At 46.9% G+C, this 12,910-nt stretch overlaps 1 protein-coding gene across 1 annotated transcript in view; it reads left to right on the forward strand.

The window, feature by feature from the left end:
* Window positions 1–12,910, forward strand: part of ITFG2 (integrin alpha FG-GAP repeat containing 2) — a 706,948-nt gene that overhangs the window by 97,830 nt on the left and 596,208 nt on the right. The window contains exon 6 of the mRNA XM_078673726.1: window positions 968–1,116. Coding sequence (XP_078529852.1) covers window positions 968–1,116 — 149 coding nt within the window. The remainder of the gene's footprint in view (window positions 1–967; window positions 1,117–12,910) is intronic.

Below are 12,910 nucleotides of genomic sequence, written 5' to 3' on the forward strand. Positions count from 1 at the left end.
GAATGGAGTTTTGAGAAAGTCCAGGAGGACGAAACGCGCGTCGGCTGCTGCTTTTTGTCTGCAATGGAATTAATTAAAAGATCAAAGTGACCTGATTGATCAATTGTTGTGAACCTCTTCTAAGGAAACCTTATGATTGGCTGGATCACGGACTACTTTCCAAGGATAATACAAACAATTAAGTGGTGTGCTTCAGTGTATTTGTTGGACTCTGTATCTAGACTGTTTCTGCAGTTCTAGTGGACTCATACCCAAGTGGGTGGGTATTGTAACACCATGAGAGCACCCTCCCGAAATATGGTCTAGTAAAAATTGGCATCATAAATACAATACTGTGAAATAATAGATGTGCAGATCAAATAGCATACCCACGATCTTTGTTTGTGTAACAGACTAGCAGTCTGTCCTGGAGCGCAAATCGAGGGTGCTCAGGCCAATCTGGAAGCTGCTTTCATTTATGAGAGCAGCTTCAGGATTGGCCGCAGGGTATTCTGGAAGCCTGTGGCTTCCTACAGTGAAGAGGAGCAGAAGAGTGCGATGGGAACGGCTGCAGATACGTTTTTTAATGTACTTTTTTTTTCTCCTGTGACTCTTATACACCTCTCCCCTCACTGACCCCCCCACCCACTCCACCCGCCGCTCGTCAAGCACACCAGCCAACAGTTCAAAGTTTAAAGAAATTCTTTTTATGATTATGAAGTGTTAGGCACTGAAAACTATATTCAAGTCTTCTATTTCCCAATGGATCGAACACGCTTTCCTAAACAGTCAAAAATTGGTGCTTACATGTTGAACTTCTCTTGTCTATCACCAGCGCTGTGTTGCGGGGTTATCTTTGGCTTGCCGCTGACCTTTTTTCTCAGTGAATATTTGCCCTCCATTCATGCCTTTCTAATTTTGACCATGAAGGATAATTATTTTCTTTTGATCTCCTCTCTTTCAATGGTCTTTTTTTGGGTCAACGTAGGTAGACAGCCTGTCTGTGAATCCGGGACCTGATGGCACACCAGAGCTAATGGTATCCCAGCCTGGCTGTGGATATGCCATCCTGCTGTGTACTTGGAAACCAGAATACCAATGCCTGGCCGAGGGAGAATTGATGTCCTCTACTAGCAGGTGAGAGGTGTTTGTGAGCTGCTGGACACAGCTGTGCTTATGGGGTGCCAGTACTAAAATGATGTGTGCCCCATGCTAGCTTTCATGACCAAGCTTTCTCACTGCGTATAACTAATTTGAAAACTTACATTCGTAGTTGTGCCATTATAAAACAAGGCTTCTTCTCAACCTCCTAGTTTTAACCCAGAAGGCGCTATCAAGACTTAAGATTTCTCATCATCAGTGATAGACTGAAGGGTCCTAAACTAGATTATTTCAGTTTTGGCATTGTGACTCCATGTTAGTTCTGTGCCATGTAGGGCGCCCCTTTCGATTTATTTTAGTTTGTACAAGGCCTAATCGTTAAGTGGCGCCTGCCTGCATGAGCATTGCTTGTCTTTGGCTTGAAAATGTAGCACTCCGACCCTTGCCTCCAATAATACCAAAATTGCCTTTATCTTACTTGCTGATGGTAGGCATTTTACAATGTAGGGGAGAATTCATCACAAGGGCATTACACCATGTTGACCTTTAAACTGGATTGTAATACCAAGCAGGTCCTTATACAATGCAATGCCTTTACCTGCCAATGCATTTGTATTGTCTAACGTGTGTGTATATGTGTGGATATATATATATATATATATATATATATATATATATATATATATATATATATATATATATATATATATATATATATATATATATATATATCTCGATCTATCACCGCCCCCTCTTTTTCCGGTTTGGGGGGGTGGGGTGGTAAAACCCCTAATCTCCCTTTACCTCTACTTTCCCTCGATCCCTAAAACCCCCTACCAACCTCCCTTTACCTGTACCCACTCTTGAACCATAAAAAACCCTTAACTCCATTCCCCTCGTCTGAAACCTAGAAACCCCTTCCCAGCCTTTACTTCTATCCTCCTCTGAATCCTAAAAGCTGATTACCTTCCTTTACCTCTCCTTGTCCCCAAACCCTAAAGACCCCTTAAATTCTGTTACTTCTACTTACCCTTAAACCCTAAAAACCCTTACTTCCTTTACTACTAACCACCCCTGAACCCTGAAGACCTATTACCTCCCTTTGCAATTACCTACCAGAAACCCTAAAACTCCCTTTCTTCCCTTTACCTCTACCTGCTCCTGTAGCCTAAAATACTCTTACTTTACCTCCCTCCCTAGAAACCCTTACCTTCCTTTTCCTCTACCCTCCCTTAACCATCACTTAACCCTTACCCATCCCTTAACCATTAAATTCCCCTTTAAAAAAAAAAAAAAAAAAAAAAAAAGGCATAACAATGATATTTATTAAACAAGCATTTACAATGCAACGGTTTCGCCTTACAGAAAGTTAGACACGCTTTCAGTTTTAGTAGAGGAGACCCCTTGCCTCCCACTGCAGCTGAAGCATTTCAGCGCTGTGAATTAACCCCCTCCTGGGAGAGTTAGCTCTACTTTTTCAGAGAACTTTTAAGGCATCTGCAAAGTGGACTCTGGCCCAGGGCCCCAGCCTTTCAAAGGGGGTGGGAGTGAAGGGGAGGTGTGGTGTGAAAGAGCCAGCTCTGTTCTACAGATTTTTGCGCTCATCACTTAGATTAATTTTTAAAGACAATCTTGGAAATAGTTTATTTTTTTATTTATTTTTAATGTATATTACAGACATTTTGCAGACAAAATGTGTTATACAAGGAAGCCATAGCTGGATGGATTAGTGAAAGTATGAATGGATGAGTGAAGGGGTGAATGGAATGATGAGGGAAAGGATGGATAGATGAGTGAATGCAATGGGGGGCTGAGCAGAGAGTGCATCAGTGAAGGGACGGTGCAAGGAGAGGCTGAGGAGAGTGCAGCAGTGAAGGGACAGTGCAGGGACAGTGCAGGGAGAGGCTGAGGAGAGAGTGCATCAGTAAAGGGACAGTGCAGGGAGAGGCTGAGCATAGAGTGCAGCAGTGAAGGGACGGTGCAGGGAGAAGCTGAGGAGAGTGCAGCAGTAAAAGGACGGTGCAGTGGGGGGCTGAGCAGAGAGTGCAGCAGTAAAAGGACGGAGCAGTGGGGGGCTGAGCATAGAGTGCAGCAGTGAAGGGACGGTGCAGTGGGACTGAGGAGAGAGTGTAGCAGTGAAGGGATAATGCAGTGAGAGGCTGAGGAGAGTGCAGCAGTGAAGGGACGGTGCAGTGGGGAGGAGGAGTGAGTGCAGCAGTGAAGTGACGGTGCAGTGAGAGGCTGAGGAGAGTGCAGCAGCGAAGGGACGGTGCAAGGAGAGGCTAAGGAGAGAGTGCAGCAATAAAGGGACGGTGCAGGGAGAGGCTGAGGAGAGAGTGCATCAGTGAAGGGATGGTGCAGGGAGAGGCTGAGGAGAGAGTGCAGCAGTGAAGGGATGGTGCAGTGAGAGACTGAGGAGAGTGCACCAGTGAAGGGACGGTGCAGGGAGAGGCTGAAGAGAGTGCAGCAGTGAAGGGACGATGCAATTGGAGGCTGAGCAGAGAGTGCATCAGTGAATGGACGGTGCAGGGAGAGGCTGAGGAGAGAGTGCAGCAGTGAAGGGATGGTGCAGTGAGAGACTGAAGAGAGTGCAGCAGTGAAGGGATGGTGCAGTGAGAGGCTGAGGAGAGTGCAGCAGTGAAGGGACAGTACCGTGAGAGGCTGAGAGAGAGTGCAGCAGTGAGTGATGGTGCAGTGGAGGAGTGAGGGCTGCAGCCTGGATGGGGGGGCTGAGCAGAGAGTGAAGCGATGGCGCAGGGAGAGGCTGAGGAGAGAGTGCTGCAGTGAAGCGATGGTGCAGTGAGAGGCTGAGGAAAGTGCAGCAGTGAAGGGACGATGCAATGGGGGGTTGAACAGAGAGTGCATCAGTGAAGGGACGGTGCAGGGAGAGGCTGAGGAGAGTGAAGGGACGATGCAATGGGGAGCTGAGCAGAGAGTGCATCAGTGAAGGGACGGTGCAGGGAGAGGCTGAGGAGAGTGCATCAGTGAAGGGACAGTGCAGGGAGAGGCTGAGGAGAGAGTGCAGCAGTGAAAGGATGGTGCAGTGAGAGACTGAGGAGAGTGCAGCATTAAAAGGACGGTGCAGTGGGGGGCTGAGCAGAGAGTGCAGCAGTGAAGGGACTGTAACAGGGAAGAGACGGTATAGTGGAGCTGAGGAGAGAGTGAAGGGATGGTGCAGTAAGAGGCTGAGGAGAGTGCATCAGTGAAGCGATGGTACCGTGAGAGGCTGAGGAGAGAGTGCAGCAGTGAGTGATGTTGCAGTGGAGGAGTGAGGGCTGCAGCCTGGATGGGGGGGGGGCTGAGCAGAGAGTACAGCAGTGAAGCGATGGCGCAGGGAGAGGCTGAGGAGAGAGTGCAGCAGTAAAAGGACAGTGCAGTGTAAAAATAAAAATATGCCTTACCTCTAACATAAACTAAAATCAACATACATACCTGTCTGAACAACTCCGTGCACAGCGGTGCACATCGCTGAAGGGAATCGCCACGGGCCATGTTGAACCTAGAAAAGAGAGAATAAACATAAGATTAGCAAACAAAAAACAAAATGCTTACCTCTGAACGAAAACAGAGACAGAGAGTGAGGTAGTGAAAGAGAGTGAAAGTGACTTAGTGATATAGAAATAGAGAGAGTGAGGTAGTGAGACAGAGAGAGTGAGGTAGTGAAAGAGTGAGTTAGTGATGGAGAGTGATTTTGGTGGTAGTGAGATAGAAACAATGAGTGATGCTGTGACATAGTGAGATAGAGAAGGACTGAGGTAGTTTAAGAGAGAGTGAAAGTGACTTAGTGAGATAGAGAGAGAGTGAGTTAGTGAGATAGAGAGTGACGTAGTGAGTTGGAGAGAGAGAGTGAGCTAGTGAGATAGAGAGTGAGTCAGCGAGAGAGTGTTGTAGTTATTTTTTGAGTGAGTGACTTGTGTTATAGTTGAGAGTGATATGGAAATAGATAGAGTGATGTTATGGAGAGAGTTAGTGAGAGAGAGAGTGAGATAGTGTTATAGATATAATTTGAGTAGTGATGTAGTTATTTTTGTTTTGTGGGAGAGTGAAGTAGATATAGAGTGAGGTAGTGAGAGAGAGTGAGGTAGTGAAAGAATGAGGTAGTGAGGGTGAGAGTTGTGCTGTATTGAGATAGAAACAGAGAGATGTTGTGAAGTAGTGAGCTAGAGAGAGAGTGAGGTAGTGTATGAGAGAGTGAAAGTGAGTTAGTGTATTTGAGAGAGAGAGAGAGAGAGAGAGAGAGAGAGAGAGAGAGAGAGAGAGAGAGAGAGAGAGAGAGAGAGAGAGAGAGAGAGAGAGAGAGAGAGAGAGAGAGAGCGGTAGTGAGATAGAGAGAGAGTGAAGTAGTGAGTTAGAGAGAGAGTGAAGTTGTGTGGTAGTGAGAGAGTGATGTAGTGAACTTTAGAGAGAGTGTCGTGATATAGTGAGAGAGAGATAGTGAGATAGAAATAGAGTGAGGTAGTATATAGAGAAAGTGTGAGGTAGTGAGATAGAGAGAGAGTGAAGCAGTGAGTTAGAGAGAGAGAGAGAGAGAGAGTGAAGTTGTGAGGTAGTGAGAGAGTGTTGTAGTGAATTTTTGAGAGTGTCATGATATAGTGAGGCAGTGAGATAGTGAGATAGTAATAGATAGAGTGAGGTAGTGATGTAGAGAGGGTGAGGTAGTGAGATAGAGAGAGTGAAGTTGTGAAGTAGTGTGTTAGAGAGATAGTTACTGTGGTAGTGATATTGTGATGCTGTGAGAAAGAGAGTTGAGTAGTGAGGTAGAGATTGAGGTAGAGAGAGTGAATGAGAGATAGTGTAGTAGTGTGAGAGATAGTGAGGTAGTGAGAGAGATAGTGAGTTAGTGAAAGAGAGAGTGGGGTAGTGAGAGTGAGGTAGTGAGAGAGAGAGTTTGAAGGGACGGTATAGTGGAGCTGAGGTGAGAGTGAAGGGATGGTACCGTAAGAGGCTGAGGAGAGAGTGCAGCAGTGAGTGATGGTGCAGTGGAGGAGTGAGGGCTGCAGCCTGGATGGGGTGGCTGAGCAGAGAGTGCAGCAATGAAGGGACGATGTAATGGGGGGCTGAGCAGAGAGTGCGTCAGTGAAGGGATGGTGCAGGGAGAGGCTGAGGAGAGTGCAGCAGTGAAGGGACGATGCAATGGGGGCTGAGCAGAGAGTGCATCAGTGAAGGGACGGTGCAAGGAGAGGCTGAGGAGAGTGCATCAGTGAAGGGACAGTGCAGGGAGAGGCTGAGCAGAGAGTGCATCAGTGAATGGACGGTGCAGGGAGAGGCTGTAGAGAGAGTGCATCAGTGAAGGGAAGGTGCAGGGAGAGGCTGTGGAGAGAGTGCATCAGTGAAGGGACTGTACAGTGGGACTGAGGAGAGAGCGTAGCAGTGAAGGGATAATGCAGTGAGAGGCTGAGGAGAGTGCACCAGTGAAGGGACGGTGCAGGGAGAGGCTGAGGAGAGTGCAGCAGTGAAGGGACGATGCAATGGGGGGGCTGAGCAGAGAGTGCATGAGTGAAGGGACGGTGCAGGGAGAGGCTGAAGGGAGTGCAGCAGTGAAGGGACGATGCAATGGGAGGCTGAGCAGAGAGTGCATCAGTGAATGGACGGTGCAGGGAGAGGCTGTAGAGAGAGTGCATCAGTGAAGGGACGGTGCAGGGAGAGGCTGTGGAGAGAGTGCATCAGTGAAGGGACGGTGCAGGGAGAGGCTGAGGAGAGAGTGCAGCAGTGAAGGGATGGTGCAGTGAGAGACTGAAGAGAGTGCAGCAGTGAAGGGATAGTACCGTGAGAGGCTGAGAGAGAGTGCAGCAGTGAGTGATGGTGCAGTGGAGGAGTGAGGGCTGCAGCCTGGATGGGGGGCTGAGCAGAGAGTGCAGCAGTGAAGTGATGGCGCAGGAAGAGGCTGAGGAGAGAGTGCTGCAGTGAAGGGATGGTGCAGTGAGAGGTTGAGGAGAGTGCAGCAGTGAAGGGATGGTGCAGTGAGAGGCTGAGGAAAGTGCAGCAGTGAAGGGACGATGCAATGGGGGGGCTGAACAGAGTGCATCAGTGAAGGGACGCTGCAGGGAGAGGCTGAGGAGAGTGCAGCAGTTAAGGCGACGATGCAATGGGGGGCTGAGCAGAGAGTGCATCAGTGAAGGGACGGTGCAGGGAGAGGCTAAGGAGAGTGCATCAGTGAAGGGACAGTGGAGGGAGAGGCTGAGGAGAGAGTGCATCAGTGAAAGGATGGTGCAGGGAGAGGCTGAGGAGAGAGTGCAGCAGTGAAAGGATGGTGCAGTGAGAGACTGAGGAGAGTGCAACAGTGAAGAGACGGTATAGTGGAGCTGAGGAGAGAGTGAAGGGATGGTGCAGTAAGAGGCTGAGGAGAGAGTGCAGCAGTGAGTGATAGAAATAAACCTAAGATTAGCAAAATAAACAAAATGCCGCATACATACCTGTCTGAACCACTTCGTGCACAGCGGAGCACACAGCTGCACGGAGACGCCACGGGCCAAATTGGACCTGAAAAACAAAGAAATAAACATAAGATTAGCAAAATAAACAAAATGGCTTACCTCTAACAGCAAAACAGCAGCATACATACCTGTCTGAACCACTTCGTGCACAGCGGAGCACACAGCTGCACGGAGACGCCACGGGCCATATTGGACCTGAAAAACAAAGAAATAAACATAAGATTAGAAAAATAAACAAAATCGCTTACCTCCAACAGCAAAACAGCAGCATACATACCCGTCGGAACAACTTCGTGCACAGCGGAGCACACAGCTGCACGGAGACGACACGGGCCATGTTAAACCTGAAAAACAAGCATTTACAATGCAATGGTCTCGGCATTATTAAAGGTAGAGCTATTGGCATTAAGAGGATGCTGAGAGGGGACCCATAAGCGTGAACGGGAAAAAGGCTAGTGATTGTGCATTCCCCATGAGTGTAGTAAAGGAAAAGGGGAATAAATGCCCGCAGTGATGCACAACTGATTGCGCGTGCCGGGAAGCTGCTCACACATTCCAACAGTTATTGGAAATCAAATCCCTGTCCAGTCCACATAATTTTCTCTGCATATGACTAAAAGCCTAAGACAGCCTTGTTATTTTTACGAAACCGTGTATAATAAAAGTATCCGATTGATAAAAGGTTATTAAACTTGACAGCCCTTAAGTGATCCAAGAAGTAAATATTAAAATGAAGTTTCAACAACACCAAACTTGACAGCCCTTAAGTAAATCAAGAAGTAAATATTAAAATGAAGTTTCAACAACACCAAATTGTCAAGGGAGGCCCAAGGCAGTAGTACAGATTACGATGTGATTTAATGTTCGTCCTTCGGGCAAGGTTTGTTGCTATAATGGAGAGGAAAAGCCCTGCATATTCGCCTTTAAATAATTAAACAAAGCGCTGGAAACGAGGGTTAATTTGCCGTGCACGCTCACAATATTAGCCTTTATGGAGTAACATTCAAGGTCAGTCACATCAGGTTTTTTAATGTTGTCTTTTGTGGCCCGACTTCCCCAAGCCATAAAAGAGAGGCCTGTCCACAGAATGTCAATAACAGGCCCTCTGACACCGCGCTATTTATAAGAGATACAAAACATAGTGGCGTGCGGCGCGTTGTCTTCAAGAAAAACTAGACCTGGATGCCTGCATGTCTATTCACTTATTTAGGGAACATTTATCGTTTACTCAACACACAACATCACCCCAAAGAATGCCTATGGTCTTGCGGGCTATGGAAGCATTTCTAGGGATCTCAGCACGCCCCTTGGGCTACAGAGGTGGGGGCTGGCCAGTAAGGTGGTAGTGTAAATGGTCGTAGCGGTGCGTGCAACGAACGGTGCAAGGGTGGGCACATCAGCACATGGACACTGGAGTCTGGCATCCACTGGCAAAACTATTCTCCAGGTCTTGCTTGCTATTGGGCACCATCTACTGCTGACTCCATAAGGCAACTGCCTCATCTATCCTTATGGGAGCAATAACTTGGTGTGCATTATCACTTGACTGTGTAGAGTGGTATGGCATAGAACTCTTGGATGTAGTCAATGATGTGGAACAGACACACACAGGCACAAACACAAGCACACCCACACATACACAGAGGAGCACACACACAAGCAGACACAGGGACACACACAAGCACACACGGATACACATGCAAGCACATACACAAACACACAAGCAGACACAGGGACACACACAAGCACACATGGATACACATACAAGCACATACACAAACACAGAGGAGCACACAGACAAGCAGACACAGGGACACACACAAGCACACACGGATACACATACAAGCACATACACAAACACAGGCATACACAAGCGTACGTACAGACTCACACACAGGCGCACACACACACACAGGCAAAGTGGCAGTCTGCAGAGGTAAGAGCATCAGGGCAGTGAGACGGGTGGGGGTCGGGTGTTGGAATTCAACAGACGACGGGATAGGCAATATTTAAATTTTAAAAACACTTACCTTGAGCTCGCCGTATCACCATTAAATTGAAAGGTAAAACACTTGGTTTCTTGTCCCACGCAGGAAAATGAGTTTCTAAACTGTGCGAGTTGTTTTACAAACACCTTAAGTCTCAGAACGTGCGTACTCAAAGCTTTTCCCGGGTGCTGACAGGTTTGCTTTTGCTGCTATTCAAGGAATAGAATGCAATTTAAAAAAGCAATTTTAGCTGTGTTATTTCCGTGCAAGCTTTCTTCACAGACTGTGTTTCAACTTGTCACATACAGCCAACTTTTAGTTGCTTTCAATAGACATCTTATCTACCATATAACGAGATTGTGGTGAGCGTAGAGCCAACCATCTGTGCACCGTTGGTTGTCGGCTGCCATGTTAAAACATGAAGCTCATTTGGCTCTTTGTTGAAAAACAATATAATAACAGCAGCGCGGCCAGCATGTTAATACATGAAGTGTGTGAGGTGCTCTGGTGGCAAAAAATTACTACAAAATTAAATATTTGTTAAAAAAAAAAAAGGGAAGGCATCCTCCACATGATTTTCCTATTTATTTACTTTTGTACAAATCGCATCACAGCCTGCTTTAGCTATAGATGTTTAAAGCTTCAGGGTAACGTGCCGTGATTGCTACAAAAGTAAATAAACGGAAAAGAAATGCGGCGGCGCCAGATTTCTTTTCTCTTTATTTAATTTTGCAGCTATCGCGGCATGCCACACTTTAGATTTAAACCAGTGAGACTAAAGCGTGGCAAGACACAAATGCTAAGAAAACAAATGAATACAAAAAACTGTGGTCGGATGACTTTACAGCTACCAATAAAGTAAATAAATGCAACCCAAAAAAACGTTTTACTTTGCAATTTTTACAGTAAGGCAGATTTTAAAACAATTACCTCCTCTGCAGCGTCAGGGTTTCAGAAGCCGGCCATTATGCCATGCCAGCTTTGTTATGCCATCATTCAAAACACGTTTGTGAATGTGTGTGTAAGAGTGCAGCGCCTCAAAGCCTTGACGCTGTCAGCTGCCTCTGCTTCATGCTAAAATTAAGCACGGCTGCAATGACACCACATGGGCGGCTGAATCGTGAAAGTGACTGCCGTTTATAGAACTGAAATCAAGGGCACTCACTGGATTGTGGAAAAAATGAAGGGAGATAGTTTCCTTGGGAGTGTGAACACTCGTCAGAGCAACATTTTTATGTGAGTGCGTGGAAGCGCCACCGGACGTGATTACATCCTTGATAACGTTGGGCCAGTGTTATCCTTAAAGCACAAAGGCAGCGGCAGAGTAGAAGGGCGCCGAGATAGCTCCACATTTGTTTATGTAAGTGAAATGAAGAGCAGCAGCAACACTTCAAAATGCCTGTCGCCAATACTGGCTTTGCAAATGCGGACAATAATAAAAGCTACCAGCGGGAGGAGGGCGGGGACAAACGGAACCCTAAAAAAAAAAAATGAAGAATGAAACTCACCCCTGAGAAGCCACACCGCCACAAGCATCAAGACAACAGACAGTGGGAGGGGGGCGGGAACAAAGGGAACGGGTTGCGAATACCCGACCCGGCTGGGAAGGATAAGCTCCGAAAGGGAGCAGCCGCACCTCCATGGCCGCCACAAACAGCAACACAACGGAGGGCGGGGACAAACGGGACGCGGACAACAGGAAAGGGGACGGGAAGATGGGCAACACGGCCAATGGGAGGGGGGCGGGAAAGCAACACAACAGACAGCGGGAGAGGAGCAGCATTAAACACACATTAGCATTAGCAGTTACAAAAAATAAATAATAAAAAGGTCTTACCTCATACTCGCAATGAACACAAAAACAAAATGCCGTGACGAAAAAAGGGGCGGGTGACGCAAAAAGGGGGCGGGACTTAAAAAAAGGCACGGGAACGCCCACGATTCGCGTCCTGAGGGGGAAAGAGTGACGGACAAGAATGTCTTCCAATGGCTAGCCTCCATTTATGGAGCTAGCCAATTGGAAACAGAGGCTGTCCTAACCTCACTATTAAAAACAACAGATTTCGATCTGGGAGGGGCTTCGCCCCTCGCCAGGTTACGAAACCTAAAAAAAGTATGGGAATTGTGATGCTGTGCACAATTTGGGCCAGTTCAGTGAGCGTGGGGACATGGTCAACAGCGTGGCTAAAAAAAGAAAATATTCTGTAACATTTTTTGGTATTTCACCTTCAGATAACTACATATAAAATAAAACACAGCTTAATGTAAATGCAAGTTATGTTAATCAGTAGGGAAATGCACCATTGTACAGTATGAAACATCTATTAGTAAATGCACTGCACCTGACAGCCACAGAATTGAATTCTGGTTGGTCCAGTGGAAAATAGTGACTTGTGTATGTTTAGGGCTATAAAATACAAAGTCCCAGTCCAGTGACAGAAAGCGCTTTGGGCGTGTAAGTTATTATTTTGACCTTACATTACACACAGTAAACGACAGGCTGCTACAAAATGCATGAAAAGGTTTAAAATACAAAACGTGTTCCAAAATACATATTTTAGTAATGCCCAAAATGTACATAGTACACTTTTTTTTATATAACTGTCTTTTAAAAGCACACACTTCCCAACTTAGCTGGTAGCTCACTTACAATAACTCTCAAAAATAACAACTGTCTCATCAGAAAGCTTCGAGTAATTCCGTCAATTAAAGCCAATACCAGCTTCCAAGCACCATGTACATTTGCAGATTGACCAGTTGAGTACATTTACATTGCTTTTGGGGAAGCAGGCACCCTGGCAAAAAAAGGCTTGTCTAGCTGTATGCACTCCCCTCGGTTTCGCAGCACAGAAGACTCCCTGCCCCACACTTCAGCTGAAGCATTCCAACCGTTGCAATTAACCTTGTCTTTATACAAAATGTAGTATTACTGATTTTCTAAAAGTAAAAAAAGTATGGGCACGTCCTGCCTCTCAGATCCCCCTTCTCACTCTCCCCGCCACGGGGTGCAAACAGCCAGAAGAAGAGAAACACGGACTAAACAAGCAGGCCATGGCAGAGAGCAGGCTAAACAAACTGTAGGCAGCAAGCAGGTCGGGTCAAAGAGCATGCTAGTTAGGGTAGCTAATTAGACTAGAGCGGTGACGGGATGGGGCACGTGCAGCAAGAGAGAGTTCAGGGAAGGAAGTGGCATGGCACAAGCTGCGCCTGCGGAGCTGCTGAAGGGTAGGTAGGGTGCAGGCACAACTGACATTTAGGCTGGGTAGGGTACTCGGGCAGGGTGCACGTTGCATGGCAGGCCATTGGCGTGGCACACCCAGGAGGCGGGGGTCAGGACACGGGGGATAACAGGCTCTAGTTAGGGAACAGGATGCAGGACAGGTGCCTGGGCGGCTTTGTTGGAGGCAT

Source organism: Lissotriton helveticus, chromosome 1_1, assembly GCF_964261635.1.
Source record: "Lissotriton helveticus chromosome 1_1, aLisHel1.1, whole genome shotgun sequence".
Classification (NCBI taxonomy): Eukaryota; Metazoa; Chordata; class Amphibia; order Caudata; family Salamandridae; genus Lissotriton; species Lissotriton helveticus.